At 37.0% G+C, this 23410-nt stretch overlaps 1 protein-coding gene across 9 annotated transcripts in view; it reads right to left on the bottom strand.

Moving 5' to 3' along the window:
- ATXN2 (ataxin 2) overlaps nt 1-23410 on the bottom strand; it is a 115982-nt gene that overhangs the window by 34265 nt on the left and 58307 nt on the right. For 8 of the 9 annotated variants that reach the window (XM_029922449.1, XM_029922445.1, XM_029922446.1 and 5 more), the window contains exons 6-14: nt 17683-17807; nt 15870-15961; nt 15172-15369; nt 13556-13734; nt 11480-11689; nt 8582-8764; nt 6073-6270; nt 5579-5686; nt 5261-5331 (exon numbers count right to left, since the gene is read on the bottom strand). In XM_029922449.1, the coding sequence (XP_029778309.1) occupies nt 5261-5331; nt 5579-5686; nt 6073-6270; nt 8582-8764; nt 11480-11689; nt 13556-13734; nt 15172-15369; nt 15870-15961; nt 17683-17807 (1364 nt within the window). The remainder of the gene's footprint in view (nt 1-5260; nt 5332-5578; nt 5687-6072; nt 6271-8581; nt 8765-11479; nt 11690-13555; nt 13735-15171; nt 15370-15869; nt 15962-17682; nt 17808-23410) is intronic. The other variant, XM_029922448.1, reaches the window with a different exon arrangement.

Genomic DNA, 23410 nt, shown 5'->3' with positions numbered 1-23410 from the left:
TCCGTCTCTCTCAAAAATAAGTATGTTTTTCTGGGGCGCCTGGGTGGCTCAGTCGGTTAAGCCTCCGATTCGGCTCAGGTCAGATCTCACATTCGTGGGTTCAAGCCCCGCATCAGGCTCTGTGCTGGCAGCTAGCTCAGAGCCTGGAGCCTGCTTCCGGTTCTGTGTCTCCTTCTCTCTCTGCCCCTCCCCCTCTCATGCTCTGTCTCTCTCTGTATCAAAAATAAATAAAACATTTTAAAATATAATAAAAAAATAATTAAAAAAAATAAAATATGCTGGGTCTGTGCAGGGCATCCCGCAGACACCCGGGCCTGGCATTAAAAAAAAAAAAAAAAAAAAAGTATGTTTTAAAAACAGGTCAGCTCTTGTACCAACTTCCAAATACAATACAGTATTATTGACTATAGTCACCATGTTAAACATCACATCCCCTGACTTATTTTTTCAGATTTTACACATAAGTGAGATGATGCATGTCTCTGTCTGACATTTCACTTAGCACAATGCCCTCAAGGTCCACCCATGTTGTGACAAATGACAAAATCTCTTCCCTTTTTATGGCTAAATATTCTATTATATATGTGTGTGTGTGTACACATTTGTGTATTATGTATTAAATATAATAGCTCATGTACATCTGTGCATGCATATGTATGTATACAAACAGTTTTCTTGAGCCACTCATCCATCACTGGACCCCTAGGTTGCTTCCATGTCTTGAGTGTTGTAAATAATGCTGCTGTGAACATGAAGATGCAGCTATCTTTTTGAATTAGTGTTTTCATTTCCTTGTATAAAAACCCAGAAGTGAAGTTGCTAGATCATATGGTAGTTCTATTTTTAATTTTTTTACTTTTGAGAACCTCTATACTGTTTCCCTTAGTGGTTATACCAACTTATGTTTCCACCAAAGGTGCACATCTTGGTCAGCACTTGTTATGTTCTTATCTTCTTGGTAACAGCCATTCTAGAGGTGTGAGATACTTCACTGTGGTTTTGACTTGTCCTTCCCTGGTGACTGGTGATGGTGAGCACCTGTTCATGGACCTGTTGGCTATCTGTGTCTTCTTTGAAAAGTGTTTCTTTAGATCCTCTGCATTTTAAAATCAGTTTCCTTCTTCTTTTGCTACTGAGTTATAGGAATTCTTTATGCATGCTAGATATGAGCTCCTCATCAGTTACATGATTTGCAAATATTTTCTCCATGCAGTAGGTTTCCTTTTAATTTTGTTGTCTTCCTTTGCTGTGTTATTTTTCTTAATTCCTTTTGCTTTTCATGTCCAAAAAAAAAAAATTCCCTGCGCATCACTGCCAATGTAAAGGAGCTTATTATGCCTAAGTCATCTTCTAGGAGTTTATGTTCAAGTCTTTAATCTATTTTGAGTTAGTTTTCGGATATAGTGTAATACGGTCTAGTTTTCCCAACACCATTTATTGATGAGACTGTCCCTTCCCCATTCTATATTCTTGGCTCCAGTCATAAATTAATTCACCATATATGTATGGGTTTACTTCTGGGCTATTTGTATAACCGACCCATATGTCTGCTTTTGTAGCAATAACATATTTTATTACTGCAGCTTTAAACATAGTTTGAAATCAGGAATGCCTCCAGCTTTCTCCTTCTTTCTCAAGATTGCTTTGGCTATTTGAAATCTATTGTAGTAACACATAATTTTTAGGATTGTTTATTATATTTCTGTGAAAAATGCCACTGGAATTTTGATAGGGACTACACTGAATCCATAGGTTGCTTTGGGTAGTATGAACATTTAATGGGAAAACTAAACACTTTACAGGTAGTATCTCATTTAATTCTCATAAGAACACTATAAAATTGGTTCTACAATAATCTCATTTCAGCTTCAGAGAAGCAGATCTTATACATATGGTTTTCTACAGGCAAGATTCAAACCAGATAGTCTACTTATCTCCAAACCCCAGGACATTAATCTGCAACAGATCAAATTACTAGCAATTCTTACACAAATAAAGCTATCAGCAAACTGGACACAGCTATATTAGATCCTACAGATGGCTGTCAAGGAAAATGAAAAGAAAAGACAAAACCACAGGGTACTCCTAATTCTGTCTCAGTGAAAGACTATATATTTTTGTGAATCACCACAGTTCAAGGCTAAGTGCATGTGATGAGGATGGTTCTGAGGATTCATTTACAAAACAGTGGCAGCACAGACTACACATTAGGAACTGTCCAATGCATTACTAGAAACTTAAACACAGATGGCCAGGCCTATCTTTTAACTAGCTGTGCAATTCTGGGCATATAATTTAACTTGTCTTTGCCTCAAAGAATAGATCCTACTTCAAAGGGATGTTAGGACAATAAAAGATTTATCACATAGGCACTTAGGACAGTGTATGACACATAGGAAATAATAACTGTAAATTAATAATACTATTTCACCTTAAGAAAATTATAAGCTTACCCTCAAACATTTTTAACACTATTTCCTTGCTTTCCAGTATTCACTTATGGACCAGAACGTTACTTGTAAGAGACTTAATAATATATTCACTTATTCAGGCCCCCAACAGAAGTAAGATTAGAAGTCCTAAAGAGGTAGAGTGCTAATCCTACAACTACGTGGAATTTAAGAGTCAAGTGTTACGGAAGATTATAGGAAGCTGTGAACTAATAGTAAAAGAACATTATGTAATGTTTTATATTAAATGAAAGTATAAGCTATTTAAAAATATACTATCTCTAGAGACAGTGTGGTAGTGACATAGCCTTAACTGAAACTTTTAGAAGAAAATAAGAATAAATCTTTATGACTATGAATTTTGCTTATGAATAAGCAAAAGTTGGAGATACGACACCAAAAGCAGGAGCAATACAACAAGAGAGACATAAAGTGGACTTGTACAAAATCAAAACTTTTTATGCTTCAAGGGTCAACATCAAGAAAGTGAAAAGACCATCTACAAAGTGGTAGAAGAAATTTATAAACCATATTTCTGATGTGAGAACTATACACAGAACACATAAAGAAGTCTTACAACTCGATAATAAGACAACTCAGTTTTTAAAACAGGCCGAAGATTTGAATAGACATTTCTCTAAAAAAAAAAAAAAAAAAAAAAAAAAAAAAAAAAGATATATGAATGGCCAACGCACATAAAAAGATGCTCAACATCATCAGCCACACCACGAGGATGTCAATAACAAAAAAGACAATAACAAGTGTTGGTAAGGATGCAGAGAATCCGAAAATCTCATACTCCTGGTAGAAATGCAAACTAGTGCAGTTGCTTAGGCAAACAGTCTGGAAGTTTTCCTCCATAGGACCCAGGAATTCCACTCTTAGATATCTATATCCAAGAGAAATGAAAATATATGTTCACAACAAAAACTATGCTACTGTTCATAGCAGCATTATTTATAACAGTCAGAAAGTAGGAATAACTGAGACATCAACTGATGAATAAATAAAAGTAGTTATGTCCATACAATGGACTATTATTTATCCATAAACACCAATGAAGTATTTCTAGATGCTGCAACATGGATGAATTTTGAAAACATTATGCTACGTGAAGGCTAAGTGAAGTCACAAAAGGCCACATATTACATGATTCCGTTCACATGAAATGTCCAGAACTGGCAACTGTATAGAGACAGAAAGTAAACTGTTCAGGACTTAGGAAAAGGTGGGGGCTGCAGGGCTTAAAGCAAAAGAGTGATTAATTACTAAGAGCTATAGGGTTTTGGGGGTGAAGAAAAATGTTCTAAAATTAACTGGGGTGAAGTACAACTCTGAATATACTAAAAGCCACTGAATTGTACACTTCTGTATGGCTAAATTGTATAACATGTGAATTATATCTCAATATAACTGTTACAAGAAATATACTAACTCATATGCTAAAGTAAAAATGTTTTTTCCTTCATAACTTAATAAAGTCAATCAAGTAAGAAGGGAACTGAATATCTGATTGTAAAACATAATGCTAAGGAAATGGGCAATAAATGGCTTGAGCGCAATTTATATCAAATGGAAGATATGCAAAACAGTATCATCTGTTCCTCAGGAATTTATTCAGACACAATGTCAAGAACTGCACTGGAAAGAAATCCTTCCCTTTGGCAGGAGGATGCAGCTGAGGAGAGCTTTAATTGTGTTGGAGGCAATGACATCCTAAGCTGGACATCTGAGCATTCAGTCATAATTTTGTGTCCAGTCCATGCATTAACTATGGATTAAAAAATTAAAATTCACATCCATAAACAGCATTAAAGCTGAATAAACTGTGATAAAATATGATATGCAATATTTTGAATGGTGACAATAAAAACTAAGCTATCAGCAAAAGTTAATTTTTAGGAAGCCAACACAAGCTAAGAAAAGTCTGCCTTTTGTCTTTGATTCATCTTTTTGTAATTTTTTTAACGTTTTATTATTTTTACTTTTGAGAGGAAGAGAGTATAAGCAGGGGAAGGGCAGAGACACAGAATCTGAAGCAGGTTCCAGGTTCTGAGCTGTCAGCAAAGAGCCCAACACAGGGCTCAAACTCACAAACTGTATGTGAGATCATGACCCAACCCAAAGTCAGACGCTTAACTGACTCAGCCATGCAAGCGCCCCTGACTCATTCATCTCTTAAGACAGCCATTTTCTTCTTAAGGTTAATCATCAGATTTTTCCCTCTGAGAAGCTAAGTTTCAGGATGACTTCTTGTGTTGGTCTCAAAATAGGACTTGAAATGCAAAGTATATTATTATGGTAAACATTGTGCAAAAGAATGCAATGATCATCCAGGAGAAATTAGAATATGGTTAGCAAGGCTTAAGACAGAGAAACTGTATTAGAGAAAGATTTCTACCACAATTCATTTGTGCACAAAGTGTGAATCTGCAACTGTCTTCAAAACACTGGGATTCGGTCCATCAACCACTCACCACATTAGGTCATTAATGCCTCAGCTTTGCTCTACTCTTCACTGAATAATCAGATAAACACCAAATAATAACTTATGTTATGATGGCTTCAACTGTCATAATTATAATCTCTTTCATTTGGTATCTGCATAGTTCTTATCAAAGTACATGATTTTAGTTACCTACAGAGCACAGGCAAAGACAGCTTTAAAAATGTTTAGCTTTCTACACACATCATTCGAGATTTCTGGATGTGCATATAATGCATTTTGTAAATGAAGGATATAAAAATTCATAGTCATGTTTAACACTGAATTTAAAAATCTTAATTCATTAATCAATAGTAATACTTACCCTAAAATCATTCTTAAACTTCTTTAAGTCATCTATCTGTTTTCTATGTTCAGAAACAATTGGTGATATACCTGTAAAATGAGTAATGGTTAAATACAAATTTACTATAAATCATTACTTTAAACTCCTTTTAGGAGGAGATATTAGAAATGAAAATAAGTTCTATTATTCAATATACCTATCAGAGATTCTGACATCTGTCAATTTATACATTTAAATATGCATAATCCTAAGTGCTGGACAAAAACAATCTGTATTGGGCATGAGATCAGACATATCCTTCCTATTTTATACTGAAAGACTTTTTAAAGCTCTAACCTTTATTTTCAGTCTTTGAGAAGCTAGGTGATGTTTCACTGGGCTTCATATTTTCTTTATGTCCTGCAGGAGAGTTCTGCCTCTGATCTTGAAGCCTGGAATCCTTAGCTAAAAATAAATAAGTAAATAAATAAAAATTAAAAAAATAATAAAGTGGTAAAATATTCAACAATTTTTATTTCCTATGGTTTTTGGGGAAAAAAACATTTCCATTTAATCAGAAGCTTTTCTTCTTTGCAGACCTATGAAACACCAGTAAATTTATTTATATTAATATTTACTACTGAAAAATGTCAGCCCTCTTAACAGACATTCAAGAATAACACTCATGAGATTAGTAGTATTAAACAACTAACTTCATTTATGAAAATTTTAAACATATACTCAAATATATGCCTATTGATGAACATAGCATTTTCCATATAATTAACATTAAGCTCTGACACTAAACTTCAAAAATGACATTCAAGGGCTGGAAATCCTTTCTTACACACCCTCAATAGATGGGGTAACAGCTCTGTTGGATGCAGGACTGGCAGGCGTAGGAGATGCAACTGGAACAGGCATAGCAACAGCTTCGGCTGGAATAATCCCAGGTTGGGGAGAAGCAAGAACTGGCCCCGAAGGAGTATTTCCAATGCTGTTCTGTCTGGGGGACCTCGGTCTGTGAGCTTTAGGGGATAATCTTGGAACTAGAAGAAAGAGAAGAGTTATCCATTAAAATCTCAGCTCAACTGTCACTTCCTCAGAGAGACTTCTTTGAAAATATAGGTGAAGTAGTCCTGATTCGGGCACCATCCCAATTACTCTTTATCCCATTACTCTGTTTTCAAAAGTCTGAGGGGACAGTCGTGGTGACTGAGAACACAAGCATCTCAAGAATGACAATTATTGTACCGAAGCACAACTAGTTTTTCCTTGTAAATAATATATTAATGCTAAAAGGAACTTAGATTCTGAAATTCTAAGACAGGATAAACACTACTTTTTAAGATGAAGTGAGAGGTTTCTTTAATAATGGGGTAGAGGGTCCCAAAGAAATGGGCTTATTTGTTCCTCCTTCAAATAACAAACTCAAACACCTTTTGGAGGCTTGCAGCCAATCCTGTATGTTCTTTCTGCCACCTCAAAAGCCACTTTGCAATAACTAAGGAGATCGGGTAACCAATTTAGCCAAGAGGAAGATAATCCATGCTGGGATTCATATTCCACATGAGCTCAAGTAAGCGTCTAATAGGTTTCCTGTTCCATTATAAACTTAATTTGTAGAACTCAGATTCAAAGATTTAAAGAAAATGGTTCAATTTGCTTCCCTTTAGCTGTACTTTGCATTTTTAAGTCACAGGATCATGGAAAGAAACTTTAAGAACTGTCAATTTTCTAATAAGTATAAAAAACAAACCTGTAACAACATTCTGCATATAAATCTAACAACAGTTTTTATTATTTCACTTCTATAATGTTGTTACTCTCAAAATTCATTGTCAGATTCTCTAAGTAATGGCAAATAATTAATGGCACAACTGAAGAAATAGATTTTTAGAAAGTCTATTCTCTTGTTAAATGAATCATTTCCTTCTAATAACTTATATCTAATTTCTAATTATTCTAATTAAATATCTAATATCTAATTTCTTAGATATAAAATCTAATTTCTTTTGCTCATCTCTGAAGACTAAAGAAGAAAACAAAGTACAAGAGAATTTACAATAATATTATACATACATGATTCTAAACAATGTATATCAGCTAAAGCATTTAGCAGAGTTTAGGGATATTTTTGTTAAGTTTAAACATCTTTTTTCTTGGGGCACCTGGGTAGCTCGGTTGGTTAAGCATCTGTCTCTTGGTTTCAGCTCAGGTCATGATCTCACGGTTTCACGAGTTCAAGCTCCACACTGGGCTCTGCGCTGCTGGCACAAAACCTGCTTGGGATTCTCTCTCCCTGCCCCTCCCCCACTCACGCTCGCGCTCTCGCTCTCTCTCTCTCTCTCAAAATAAATTAAACTTAAAAACATTTTTTAAATTAAAAAAAAGATCTTTTTTCTTTTAAAGATTCTATGTGCTGATTAAGATAGATTATGATTTTTAAAAAAACCAATCACAATCACTGCATGCTCCAACTCTCCACAGTTATGGAAGCAAAACATTAAGTTCTTGTCAAAGCGTAGTTTTTATACTTTTATAATTGCTGTCAGCACATTCCTCAGGCTAATCACAGATAAAGCTTTGGGTCCCTCATATATGTTTGATATTCTTCATACGGGAAATATAACCAGGAATTAGCCCCACATACACATGCTATAGAAACACACAGCAAGTGCCTGGGGGGGCTCAGCCAGTTAAGCACCAACTTCGGCTCAGGTCATGATCTCACGGTTCAAGAGTTCAAGCCCTGCATCAGGCTCTGTGCTGACAGAGCGGAGCCTGAAGCCTGCTTTGGATTCTGTGTCTCCCTCCCTCTCTGCCCCTCCCCCTCTTGCATGTTCGGGCACGTGCTCTCTCTCAAAAATAAACAAACATTAGGAAATAAATTTTTTTTAATTTTAGAAACACATAGCTCTGTGAGCCCAAAATAAATGTTTGTGGAATAAATGAATCCATGGACAAAACTGCTATAAAGATAGGAAATATGGTCCCTCCAAATAATATTACATACTGTATTTGCTTTATATTTGACTTTTACTTTATAAAACTATGAGGTATAGTCATACTTACAAATCGCATATGAATCTTATCACAAGTCCATAAAGTAGAATGGGTAAAAATTACTCTAATCCATTGAGAAAACTAAAACTCAGAATGATCACATGGTTTGCTGTTCTAACATATAGTAAGTGGTGGAGCCCATAATAAAATTACAGATTTCCCTAGTGACTGCACCACTACTTTTAATATGTACACTTATACTTCCTGAAACAGAGTTTGAGGTCAGCCTATTTTACGTGCAGGAGAATTACAAAAAGAACAGTGTCATTATGCTCCAAGCCAAGTGTTACCTACCCCCGCTCACCACCGATGACCACGTGCCCCCCGCAGGACTGGTCCTTGCTGCTGGAGGAGCAGCTGCTTCACTTGGTGGGGTATGGGATACAAATTCTAGGCCACTGGAAATGGAACCCCTCCCAGCAGAAACTCTGTGATTTCGAGGGTGTCGCTGGGCCTTTGGGGACATCCTTGGAGGCCCTATGAAAGGAAGAGTGAAAACATCACATAAATGCTACAATGTCCATCAGTACAACTTTTCTGCTAAATACATATACCCCATTCTCTCTCTCTCTCTCTCTCTCACACACACACACACACACACACACACACACACACACACACACACCCCCTCTCTCTACTTTCTCCTTGGTTATAAAAGAATGAACAGAAACCAAAAAATGCATTTGGGGCCATATTCTTTCAGAATTATTTTATGGAATGCCATAGGTTCTATAAATAAATTTTATATTATTTCCCTCTATTTTTAAAGAAAGGGAGGGAGGAAGTTGGCATAAGAAATCAGAGATGTCATACTCTTCAAAGATTTTTGGCCATTTGTTTAATCTATATCCATTACTTGTAGGCATATAAAAACAAAAACAAAATGTTAATAGAAGTTATGGTTACGTAAGTTTTATTTTACCATACACTTTTGGCTTTTTCCCCCCTCAAATTTTCTATTTTACTTCTAAAATTAGAAAAAATATTTTTAAACAAAAGACTATTATTCCCTATATACTTTTATACTATGGAAACATACCTACACACCTTTCTTAAGTTTCTTTAAAATCTTAGCTTATCTACCGCTTCTGCCATGGTAATAAATTTTACAACCCATGCCTTAAAGCAATCTTCACCAGTAAGTAGTTTCTCAGACTTAACCAGGCTATGAGCTGAAAATTCTACTGAAAGACCTGAAACACTAGAATAATTGACATTTGGAGAAGAAATTTTCACTACATAAATTGTCAAAATTCTAGGTCATTAATTCTGTCAACCCATTAGTGACTTCTATTTCTAAAAAAGTCTACTCTGCAGTTGAACAAAACAATCAGGTGGAAACAGTAAAGAAGCCAGACAGTGCTAACACTCAGTAAAAGTCAATGTCAAAGCCAAGGGTTCTCACCCTCACCTTGCTGTCCAACTCTTTATAATGTCAAATAAATTTGTGTCCTCAGTAGGAATTTACCCATGGACACAATGTTAAAAAGAAATGTTAATGTTATCTGTTATGGTTTTCAACTGGAGAAGTTATTTCTATTAAAAAAAAAATCAAAGAATTGGGTAACTGCATATGTATACATATTTTTTATGTATACCCATTTAGAGAAAAAGACCAAGAAGGTTAGTTGGTATAGCTCAATGAAATCAAATTCTAACTTGGAAAAAAAAATTCATTCTTTTTTGATAATACATAAAATACAGAAACAAAATGTACTCTCCTAAATACAGAACACCATTGTAGTATTTAGTGGTTTTACTTTTAAGTTCACACTTTAAAAATGCTTCACTGTCATCTAACTACATGACAAGAAAACCGTTTTATTCAAACTAGTTAAAAAGAAAAACTGGCTAATGTAGCAGCTCTGAATATGCAGAAGGTGTACTTCTGTCTGAACAGTCAGTCCATAAGCAGTCCTTACAACTCACTACGGTGAAGATGTACATACTCACTAACGAGTCCTGTCTGTACTCAAACAATGCACCCCAACAAATAATTCAGTAGAATTTAACTTCTTGTTTAGTGGCCACCATTACAGGCACTTTTGTACAAGGAAGTCACCTTGAAAAATCAGTGCAACATACTGTTCAAGGTGAGCTACTTTAGTCAAGATCACATGACCTCCATCTTGCCTAGATGGCAACAATTTATTAAAAAGCAGCCAACATACTTCTCTCCAGGGAAGCACTGCCAGAAAACTGTATTAGTATTAGTCTCAATGTAAGCTGTTATCAACTGTGATTTTAATGAACAAAGCAGATTAAAATTTTAACACAAATACTCAAATAAATATCAAAAGGACTTATTCAGAAAATAGGTTTTTAACATATGCACTGCATTTATATTAAAATGTGACCTTCCTACAACACCTCCATGCATTTGATATGTAGCACCATTTGACATTTAGCATCAAATACTGCCTGAGAGTTACAGGGGTGTTTGGTTTGGTTTGGGTTTTTTGTTTTTTGGTTGTTGTTGGGTTTGTTTGTTTTTTGTTTTCTGTTTTTTTTTGACAAGGGCAAATGGTTTTTATTAACAATTTTATGTCAAGGACTTCTTCTAGATTAGACTTTCACTAGAAAACATTACAAAGCTGATTTTCTAAAATCCCCCAAACATAAGACCAATCTCCATATTATACTCTAAGAGTAGACACACAAAGGCAGCTACGTACACTGTCCCTCTCAAAAAGGACCCCTGAACCACCATTCCTGCCTATGGCCAACGGGTAGGTACACTAGTACCCTGGCCAAGGAGCTGTAAAATAATAGGTTTATTATTATTGTTATTATTATTATTATTATTATTATTACTACTGTCTTTTATGATAGCTTCTACAGTAAGGCAAAGACTGGGTGAAGACAGTTCACTGTTTATCACTAGCCACTGCTTGTACTGTATACTGAGAGGAACAGAAACCCGGAGTAGACCTTCCGGGGCTGTTAAAGAGCGTCATTACCAGGCAGAGATAAACCCTCATTCTTACAATCCAGGATAGTTCACAGTTTTACACAGCATTTATCAAATTTCTAATGAACAAAAGGTTAATAGAAATAGTTTTAATAAACTAAAGTTAAAACACGGAAATTATAGGTTATTAAATAATGAAGAGGAAACTATTTGGTAATTATAAACTCACATAGGAGTTAAACAAAGACAAACAAAAACATGAACAAATTGTGGTATTGTACCTTCTGAAGACATGCGTTTAGGCATAGTAGAGACAGGAGCTGGAGAACCATGAGCAGAGGGGTGAGACGGGGGTCTGGATGGCCGCGAGGGGGGCCTGGAGGGCGGCCGTGTAGGGGTGGCTGCCCGAGGTGGAAGAGAGTTGGGACCTGACTGGTAGCGAGAAGGTGGGCGAGAGGAAGGAGATGGGCAAGGCGATGGCCAGGGAACACCTGACAGAACAAATGATATGAAGGAAAGTATAAAAACTAAAGAAAAAAATGAGGGAAAAAAGTAAACAGAAAAAAAAGTAAAATGACAAAAATGATTTCTTGTACATTTTAACCCTTTGAGGACAGTCATTTGATTTGTGATAAGTTTTAGCATAACTTAACTGACATAAATTCACAGTTTACTTTAACCTCCTTAAAATTAAGTCTCTTTAAATGAACACACGTTCCCAAAGGGTTAATTAGGATCTACACATACTATTGAAGAAGACAGTTAAGACTTTCTGCCTATTAATCCTGGTTCTATAACTGTTTCTCCGTAATCAATTATTAAAAGGAATATAACATAAACTAGATAATTTCACACAATAAATCACAAAACTCAGGAATAAGATTATTTACTATATAAGTTTCAGCTTTTGAAACATGAAAATAAGCAGCAGCTATTATATTCCATTAAAAATGCTGGGTTTTTTATAACCATCTGTTATTTTCATCTAGTTTATACTTGAAGATCCCATTTAAAAATCTCATTAATCAAGTCCATTTAAGTAGGAATAAAACATTACTTTTATTTTGTGAGTCACAGGAGTGACAAAGGATAATATTCATTGTCTTTTCAAGAAAACATTTTAATCTTAACACATTAGAGAAAGAGGGGGGAGCTGCTAAATAATTTATGCAGTATACACTTATTTAAGAGACTGCTTAATAAACAATCCAACTACAGAGCAGTCATCACCAAATAAAGTGACATGATAGATAGGCACAGGTCAAAATACAGCTAATGTGTAACGCTACACAGCACAGAGCACCTACCTTCATCTTAGGAAAACAGTCCAGGTCTCCTCTCCATAGGGTTCCACACACTTGAGTATCATACATTTCCTAGCCCCCTTCAGGTTTTTTACTTGAAAATTCTGTTCATAAACAACTCAAATTCTTTACTCAGTGAGCAAAGAAACTTCACCCCCAATACTAAGTACAGAAAATACTCAAGAGTGTTTATTTGGAGAGGAATTCTGGAGAAAGACTCAACAGAAACAACTGAAATTGGAAACTCAGTGTTCTCTACTTTCCTTTTTAGCTTTCAAACTTGAATATCTTAAACTGAACATCTACTTTGTTCCCCGAGTTAGCAAAGTAGTACTGCTATTATTTTTCCATGTGGTCTAAGAAACTGCTGTCCAGTATCCCAGACTCACATGGAAGATCCACAACCTAGGAGCTATATTCAATCTTTGATTCAGAGGTAGAGCAGAAGAGTATCTGCCTGCTGATAATGCAAGTCTCTTTCACTTTACTTATACTAAACTACAATATCCATCCTTAAACCAAGAGTTGTTTTTATTGTTTATTTAAGCACATTTCTTTCTTCACCTTCTTCGCATGACTCTTGGTTATGTCTTGTACAGCAAGTTACCTCCAATCCTTTCTTGGAGTAAGCAGAAATGTATAAACAGTTAATGAAAACAAATCTACGTTAACCACTGAATGTTTCAAACAGATTTTCCATATAAACTATGTCTAAATCATTTTATCATCCAGTTTTTTAAAAATTGAGAACCTACCCAAAGTTTCCAATTTCTTTATATATGGAGTGTTTTTTGGTCAAGTGAGTATCTTTGGTTAAATTTAGCACTTTATCGTACATGTGAGAATCTCATCATACTAAGTACAGTATATGCCAAAGACTTATAGGAATCTTACTAATTTGATATTCACAAAAGCAAATTTTAAATAGTTTTAAAGTAAAAACTACTCCACAGAAATCACTGAAGGTGTGAATGCTCTTACCAATTACACTAAAATACTCAGAAAACTATATATTTGATCAATGACATTGACAAATCTGGTCAAAATACTTGCCTCCATTAACTACTCTTTGGTCTGAACCAGAATTCGGGTTGAAATCTGAAGTGTGAGAAGTGGATCTTGATGGCATGGAACCTGCTCCAGGCTGGCCCATACGCGGTGAATTCTGTCTCCCACTTCCCCAGGATATGACTTCTCTATTTCTTTGTCCAGGAGGAATATATTTATTTTCCCTGAAAATGAGAGATCCTCTAAATCATTTTATCCCAATAGATATCAGGCCAATGAAACAAATTGAAAAGTAATTTAGGCAGAAGTGAATTCCTGTTACAAAAAGGTTAAACACTAAACCAGACGGTCTCACCCCCAAACACCCCTATTCTTCCATGTCACCCTCAGATCTAGCCTCTGGCCTTTCCTTTCTCTCAGATTCTCCTCTTAAGCAAGTGTACTCATTCTGATCCTACCTGGCCAGAGGACGGATTCTATCAAATGTGGTCTGTCTTCTTGAAACTTTCCTTATCCTTGCTTTCTCTATTTTGTTTTGTTTCCTCTTGGTCTGTGGCTAATCACTGGATTTTCATTCAGTATCAGCAATACTGACGAATCCCAAATCCACACTGCCAGTCCCACAGTCTCAATATTGCCCACTGAACAACACTTTAATTCATATATTCAGACTCTACGCTGCGTATTCAAGAATTTATATCTTATTCTACCAGGTATGTAGCAGATGGTTCTCAACACAAGTTTACAAATAAATCTATCAAAGACTTGCGAAACCCTCAAATGCAATAAACTGAACAAATGGGCTCACTCTATCTCCCCTCAAACTTGCTCTATATTTTACCAGTACAAACATCAATCAACTTAGTTATGAAATAAACCTCAGAGTCACCACTGGTTTTTCTAAGCTTCCTATCACTAGCCCTGGCCTAGGTAGTTACCAAGTTCTCACACTTGAACAGTTTCAATACACTAACTGGTCTCCCTGTTTCAGCCAATTCTCTAATGTCCCAGAGTTCGTCCACGCCGTCCCCTGCCTAGAGGGTGCTTGTTAACATGACACCAAGTCCTTCACTATCTCAGTTCCTATCACCAGATGCCGCCACTGCACCCCCAAAAGCATCCTGTATTCCAGACATACGAAATAATCAGCCTCACCCTCAGCTGGCCAGGCTCCTTCCCAGTCTCTTCACCATGCAAGGAATGCCCCTCTCCTCCTTCTCTCTGGGCCATAGACAGATCTCCTATTCTATCACAAAACATCACCTCCTCTGTGACGCTTTCTCTGACCCCCGTTACATGCTAGGTCATCCTCCCTCTGGACATTCTTAATACTCTGAACACACCTCTAATCCAGCAAATCTTAGTGATTTGTTCTGTGCAGCGCCATCCCTATTGGATCGCTATTCTTTAAGTAGCTCTTCCACACTCTGGCTTGCTTATCACTGTATTTCCAACACTTAGCTTCACAGACCTTGATGGTCAAAAAATATTTTCCAAAATTACTTTAATCTTTTCTCTAACAGAATCTTAAACCAATTCCACTTGCATTCTCTACCTAAGCTATATTAAAGGAAGATGAAATATAATAATAATAATACACCTTCTCACACAGACCTTGAGTTGTGTATCCAAAATACTGCATCATGATTTCCTTTAAATACCTAGTGTTTATGCTGTGGCCCTCACGTTCACTCGAATTTCTCTGAACTGCTGTGTATTTTTCTTCTTCACTCCTATCATCATTTTCCAGGGCCACTCGGGCTTTGTACTGGGCACTTGATTCAATTTCTTCTGCTAACTGGTTTGCCCTTGCTTCTCGTTTTAAAAATTCTTCTGAGTTATCCCTTTCTAAGGGTACCCTGAAATGTGAGGAAAAGAAAAAGCAAAGTAAGTATTTTAACGTAGCTGTTTATAGAACTGTCCCAAAAAACTATTAAGAAGTTAAGGGTCTGAAATATGGGTAAAACTAGAAAAGAGTTACAGTGATCTACTTATATACAAATCAAAATTAGAATTTTTTTTTTGGGTTTCAGTTTTCCCTAGAGGAATGTAACATTCCCAAAGCTAACAGTTAAATTGACTACTGCCCCATAACATCTACACTTGCAAACTCAGAGTTTTTACAACTTAAAAACAAAACAAAAACAAAATTTTTCTAGAGCACAAAATTAGGTTATATGTAAACTAAATTTATTCCATTTTAATGAAAATTTTTTAGCCTAGGTAGTGAGAGGATTAATTCTTTCACATAATTGTTTAAACTAAAATCCAACAGAAGCATTTACTCAACATCCTAACAGAAGCTGATGAATGTCAAAGACTAACACACTTAAAATAAAAGTCAATTTTCTAAACTTACGTATATGAAGATAAACTGCTATCATATGTAGACACTACGCCATAATTTTCTTCGTTGTATCGAAACATATCATTGGGATCCCATCCATTAGACTAGAAGAAAATAAAGTTCATTTTTCAAAATGACAAAGTATTTCTCTTAAGTACAATTAATATCCTATATTAAAATATCTATCATATACAATAGTAATATCTAGCTAATTTTTAAAAATAGGCAAAATCTTCCTTTAAAAACTTTTTGAGAAAACATTTTTTTCTATATATCATGCCCTACAAGTTGGCAAATTACTATATAAAACAATTATTTCAGACACTATTTGTCAAAGTTTAGAAACGTTTCAAGTTACTTCATAAAATGTGAGCATTCAGGTCAGAGCTCTTTCCTTATTCCTTAACAGCCATCTTTCTCTAGGGCATATACCTGAGACCTTCCTGAGTTGACTGATCACGAGATATGAGGGATAAAGGATGCTATCTGATAGTCAAATATACTTCCAGAGTTTCGAGAGAAGAAAGGAGTAAGCCAAAGCTTTCTCTGCTGCATCCCTATTTCAAGGTGTGAGCATGGCACTAGGTCCTGGCCAGTCTCCCCTTACCCCTGGGGATGCTCAAAGAGAAGGCAGCACGAGAGAGTAAACACACAATCACTGTACAGAGTCACAAGAGCTGGGTTTTAGAATTGGTCTCAACATTTAACAGCTTCTATGGATCCTGAGCTCAGCATGCTACCCTGTAACCTCAATGGAGATAACTTTACACTTCTATGAGGAAACTACCACTCTCAAAAGCTAGCCTGCATTCTTTAATCTGGAAAAATCAACCAATTGGGGGCAGAGGCTGCAAGAATCTTCACTGGTGAATATTAATGCCTAGACAGTCACTTCGCTAATGTTGCAACCCCTTCAACTTTTAAAGTCTGAATGGTAGAAAGGGGCAAAATATAGTGCATAATCCCTATCCATCTAAGCAAAGAGGACACAGCATCATCCTAGTATTGCTGATGGCAACTTTAATACTAAAGCTCGCCTCTGAAGTCACCCATCAACCCAGGTCCTTCTGTGCTACTCCAGATAAGACTATCCTGTAATACCACCACTCAATAGCAACTGCTTGAGACTAACACATGTGGGCAGGAGATCAGTTACCTAAAGAGGATTTAAAATTGCTTAAGTAGTGTATGTTCCATATAAAAAATTTAATCTGTGCAAAAGGATATCCAGTAAAAAAGTAAAAGTCTTCTGGGGCACCTAGGTGGCTCAGGTGGTTGAGTGTCCAACTGTTGATTTTGGCTCAGGTCATGATCCCATGGTTCATGAGCTCAAGCCCTGTGTCAGGCTCTGTGCTTAAAAAAAATTTAACTTTTTTAAGGGAAAAAAAAAGGGAAAGTCTTCTAATCCTAATATTCATAGATAACTATGTAAACTAACTGTGTATCTTACTAGTGAGTACCTTTTCCTCAAACAAGAAGCCGAAGAGTCATACTCTGATCTTACCTCTAGGTAAAGTCAACAATTAAGACACCCCTTTCTTAGGCTGCCTTTTTCTGTAAAGCATTCAAAGCAAAACATGCCAGAATCTCCAGTTTCCCATGCTTCCCAATTTAAATTTTTAGTTGCTTGTTATGATTTATTTTAAGAACACAGAAATAATTCCTAACTGTGGGAAGAGGTCTCTATTTAGACAATAAAACCGCTGCTTCTAAATACATTTGCTACAATGATGACAATATACTTAAATTAAAACAAAACAACAGGAGGCCACACCATATCACATGACATGACCATAATCTGATACTAAGTGAAAAGACTACTTACTACGTCATTTTCCAAAGCCTCCAATTCCTCACTGGTAGTGAGTTCACCTGCATCCCAGGGCTCCAGATCCTTCTCTTTGTGTTCACCATTCACTTTAGCACTGATAGCAGAGTCAGTAAAAGCATCTGCAAAAGATGGACTTAGTTGAAAGATCATACAGCCAGACAATAAGTTATACTAATACACACATGAATTATCAACAAAGAGGTATGTGAAAAATAATTATGAAATACAAAGAATAACATTAATGGTGTGCTTTCAGATCTATGATGCTTCTAATACTATAATCTTCAAAACACTTTCAGTGAAGGTATGTTCTTCCCAAATAATTTTAAGTCACATGAAATGTTTTTAATGTATTCACAAAGTCATTATATTAAAAATAATTACTGTCCTTTGTGTTTCAGAAGTGATCCAGAAGATCAATCCAACCTACAGCAGGATTTCTGTTTAATGGATCCATCAATTAGATACAATCTCAGAGATGCAGCCAAACAGATGAAGACATTTAAACTTCTGAACCCAAGTCTACATGCAGAGGTCAATATCCTAACATAGTTAGTAAATGAAGCCAGTCTAAGTGACCAAACCCTTCACAGAATCCATTTTCCCCTATAGCCACTCATTACAAAGTTCAGGCCCTACAGTGTCCTCAGTGCCCAGAAGGTTCAGGTGGCAGGCCTATCTACCTGGACTTCCCACCAACACTTTCTCACTTATTGTGTCCTCTGCTCCTCTAATGTTATCAAGGAGTGTGAGCTTGGGAGAGCGTTACTATGCTCAGCTGACAGGAAGTATGTAATAGCTGATGTTCAGCAAAGAACATTTTTCTCTAGTTGGGTGTTAGGCCCAGGTAAGTAAAAGTCTCCTTGGGCAATAATAGTATTGGGAAATGCTTTCAAGATATAGGCTTGCATTTAAATAGCTGGGCTCACAGGGTTATCACCTAGCACAGGGCTAGGGAATCCTACTTCTGCTAGAAGGTTCAAGCTCCCGATCACTATGCCCTCACCCTTACTATAAGCTGCCATCAACGAGGTGGAGAAAAGGAAGAATCAACAGCTCTGTCTCTTAATGAAGACAATTCCAGAGGGATTTTTTATTTGGTACGACTTTTATAATGGTCATTGGCTCCCTAATGGGCAAGGTGATTCCAAAGAAATTCAAGCAAGCAAATTTACACATGACACTACAAGCCCAGCGCCACTGCTAGCCCTCACCTCCTCCCATCCCAAACTGGGATGGATGGGCGGATGTGCACGCACACCAGGGAACAAAAGTGAAATTACACCTGTGGGCATAGCTTCCAGCGCTTCTGGCAGTGCAGCTCCTACTGCCAGCAATTGTCAGAGCTAAAAGCATAACAAGGAGGATCCCGAGAACAGCAGGCCTCAGCTGGGAGTGGGACAGAGCACCCACTGGAACAGGACCGCACCTTGGAAAAGCTAAGAGGTTCCAATAGACTGATGCTGTCTTCCTAATCCCACCTTCAGATGGAAGACACTAATGGCCCTAAAAACTTGGCTTTACTGATACTCAACTGACACAAGCCATACTCTACATTACCTTGCAGTTGTACGAATTCTTGGTAAAACTTAATTTTGACATGTTGATTTTCAAGAACATGTAAAGCTTCAAGAGAACACCAATAATAACTTACAGTAGTATGCTGAAATTCCCTATTTTCTCACAAAACTAGAACAGAAAACTAGAAAACAGGAAGAATCCAGACCAGTCATGTCCTCTTTTACAATAAACAATACAGTTGTTACCTTACAATGCTGACCCTATTCATGTTTTAATTAAGCTAGTTTTTTGAAAAGTATCCACTTCAGTGCCTAAAGCATTTTTACATGGAAACCCAGAATTAAAGATGATACTCTTTTTATTCAAGAAGTTAAAGCTCAAAGCAGCAAGAGATATTTTTACAGAACCACCTAAGTGGACTGACTTATTCTCACTGAAGTGTATGTGTTTGTCAAAGTGTTTAGGAAAGACAAGGACTGAGTCTCAAATTGATAAATATACTTTTATTAGTATGATCCTACACAAAACCAAAAATGACCTCTGAATGGGAGCCAATGTGGAAACAAGCATGTAACACTTCTCTGAACCAAGTTTTAATCTGCTGAGCACAATTTAGACTCTATTAAGAGTCCATTATTAAGTAACCTATTTTTTTAATACTGCATTGTTATCTTAAATCTTCTGTCTAAAATACCAATCTTGCAAAAGGAATTAACCACTCACGTTATTTAGCATGACAGTTTTCTTTCAAGGCGGAAAGGGGGAAAAGAAAACACAAAAGTTGTGTTTCTCTTAATAATATTTCTTGATTTTAAAACCTCCCCAAAAGGAAGTCCTTTTTTATTTATTTTTAAAGTTTATTTATTTGAGAGATAGTGAACCTCTGAGCAGGGAAGGGAGGGGAGAGAGAGAAAATTAATGAATCCCAAGCAGGCTTCCTGGTAGAGAGAGACAGAGAGAGAATGAATGAATGAATCAATCAATCAATCAATCAATCAATCCCAAGCAGGCTCCCTGGTCAGGGCAGATCCTGACACAGGGCTCCAACTCCTAAACCAGGAGACCATGACATAAGCCATAATTAAGAGTCGGTCACTTAACCAACTGAAGTCAGGCTCTATGTGGACAGCTCAGAGCCTGAAGCCTGCTTCAGATTCTCTATCTCCCTCTCTCTGCCCCTCCCCTGCTCACACTCAGTATCTCTTTCTCTTCCCCTTAAAAATAAAAATAAACATGGTGGCTCAGTCGGTTAAGCCTCCGACTTCAGCTCAGGTCAGATCTCATGTTCATGGGTTCGAGCCCCGCGTCAGGCTCTGTGCTGACAGCTCAGAGCCTGGAGCCTGCTTCAGATTCTGTGTCTCCCCCTCTCTCTGCCCTCTCCTGCTCATGCTCTGTCTCTCAAAAATAAATAAATGTTTAAAGAAAATAATTTAAATAAAGATGAGTAAAGAGTTTAGAGAAAGATATAAAGATGACTAAAAGTAGCACAAAAATGAAGCTACAGTGTTAGGATATGGGGGAAATCCTGATCATAAATACATATTTCAGGTCAATACTCTATTATAAGCTAGAAGGGTGCAAGACCTGGATATTTCATTCTCCACTGTGAACAATACCTAATACTGTAAATTCTGAAAATTCAATGTTTGGATTTTTTGAGAGAGCATGGGCATGCATGCACAGCAGCAAGCAGAAAAGGGACAGGGAGGGGGAAGAGACGGAGCCTGAGGCAGGCTCCAAACCGAGAGCAGAGCTTGATGCAGGGTTCAATCTCATGACTGTGAGATCATGACCTGAGCCAAAATCAAGAGTTAAGACACTCATAACTAACTGAGGCACCCAGGCGCCCCATGTTTCGATTTGTGAAAAAATAATGTTGGTATTAAATAATACAAGGTTGTAACCCAGATTTCTACAAATTTGGAAAATTAATTTGCTATAATCTAATTCCAACTGTGGCAATATGCATGCAGGTTTTCCCAATGTCATGTGAGAGTATGTTAATTTTCCATTATCCTCTATGGTAAGACACAAAAGCATTATAAAAGCAAGATGCAAGAATACAAAGAGGTTGTCAAAACAAATGTTACCTGTTTCTGAAGGAACTACAAGTATAGAAAGAAAAAAAGAAAATAATAAAAATTATCAGATAAGATAATAAAGGCTTAAATTCTTCTTGTGCTTCATTCCCTGCCTTATACACATAGTTTACCAAAATCTCTAGCCAAGAGGGGAAAAGGGGCGCCTGGGTGGCTCAGTCGGTTAAGCCTCCGACTTCGGCTCAGGTCAGATCTCACGTTCGTGGGTTCAAGCCCCGCGTCAGGCTCTGTGCTGACAGCTAGCTCAGAGCCTGGAGCCTGCTTCCGGTTCTGTGTCTCCTTCTGTCTCTGACCCTCCCCCTCTCATGCTCTGTCTCTCTCTGTATCAAAAATAAATAAAACATTAAAAAAAATTTTTTTTGAAAAGAGTACACAAGTACCTCCCCCCAACACACACACAAACACACCTGCAAACCCCTCTATGTGACCCCCAGTGAGGGACTCTCAAAACCTTCCCTTCTGATTGTGGGCAGAAACCCAGTCACCCTGGGCCAGTGGTACCACCTGGTGGTATAAGAAAGAAGTGTGTTGGGGCACCTGGGTGGCTCAGTCAGTCAGTCAAGCCTCTGACACCTGGTTTCAGATCCGGTCATGATCTCATGGTTTCCAGAGGCTTCCTGAATCGAGTCCCACGTCTCGGTGCTGACAGCACAGAGCCTGCTCGGGAGTCTCTCTCTCCTCCTCTCTCTGCCTCTCCCCTGATGCTCATGCTATTGGTGTCTCTCTCAAAAATAAAATTAAACTTTAAAAACTATATTAAAAAAAAAGAGAAAGAAAGATGTGTTTCAACCAAAGCACCACCTTTCAACTATCCCTCAGCTCCACATGCATGAAACAGGATATAAGCTCTACTCCTCAGTTCTTCCTCTTTTACCTCCCAATTATGATTCTGAAAAATCAAAGTTGTCTGAGAACTTTTTAAAGGATCAGAATAGCACCGAAATAAGTGAAATGCTAGTGACACACTATGAATAAATATAAATTTAAATTAAAACCGCAAGATGACATAAAACTAGATGAAATTTAAAAATCATTACCAGACTTAACACCAGCAACAAATAGTCAAATGTGCTTCCAGAAAAGTCTTCGCCAAAATCCTAGGCTGCCCATTTCATCTCTCACCTAAATCTGCTTTATCTCACTAAAGTTTTAGATCAATTTTTTAAAACTGATTCCAATGCTACTGTTCTGTTTTGATCAATTAAGAATACTGTGACATTTTTTTTGAGAGCTTTAAAAAATATTTTCTCATCATATACCATCACTTATATGTGGACTATTTTAAACAGAATATCAGTTATAGTAGGTGCCAATCCAGAAACTAAGAGACCATTTATTCATTCTTAACATTTGCTGAGTACCTAGTGTTCAGTCATGGAGTTTGGAGAGGCTAGGGCCTAAGACACAATCCCTGCTTTTTCCTGAGGAGCTCCCAGGTGTAGGAGAGTAGCTACAGACATGAAGCAAATCTTTTAGAATCTAATGTAAAACGTACTAAAATATAAGTTCTGAGGAACAAAAGGCAATGGCTTTAAAAGTAACAGCTGATCTATGCCTTTAAAAACACAAGCAGAGAAGCGCCTAGGTGGCTCAGTCAGGTAAGTGTCCGATATTGGCTCAGGTCATGATCTCACAGTCTGTGAGTTCGAGCCCCGCATGGGGCTCTATGCTGACAGCTGGGAGCCTGGAGCCTGCTTCAGATTCTGTGTCTCCCTCTCTCTCTGCCCCCTCCCCCTGCTCATGCTCTGTCTCTATATGAAAAATAAAAAAATTTTTTTTTAAATCTTTAAACACAAGCAGAAATTAAGTAGGGGGAAGTAAAGGGTTAGCTCTAAGATAGACCGGTGTATCATTAAAGATAAAAATCTTCCAAATTGCACACTAGTCTATGGACCACCCCAGGATAGTGGAATTGGAAGCCAGAGGCAGATTACCTTTTTATTTTACATTCCTCTGTTCTATATGACTTTTTACACTATAAATATATACTAAACCACATATTACATATATATTAAAGAACAGCATAAAGAAACAAGATGGGGAATGAAAATGGACCATAAACAGAAATAAACTCAAAATGGATTAAGGATCTAAATATGATG

Source organism: Suricata suricatta, chromosome 14, assembly GCF_006229205.1.
Source record: "Suricata suricatta isolate VVHF042 chromosome 14, meerkat_22Aug2017_6uvM2_HiC, whole genome shotgun sequence".
In the NCBI taxonomy this organism is placed as follows: Eukaryota; Metazoa; Chordata; class Mammalia; order Carnivora; family Herpestidae; genus Suricata; species Suricata suricatta.
The sequence above is the reverse complement of the archived record's forward strand: the minus strand, read 5'-3'. Positions and strand labels throughout refer to the sequence as shown.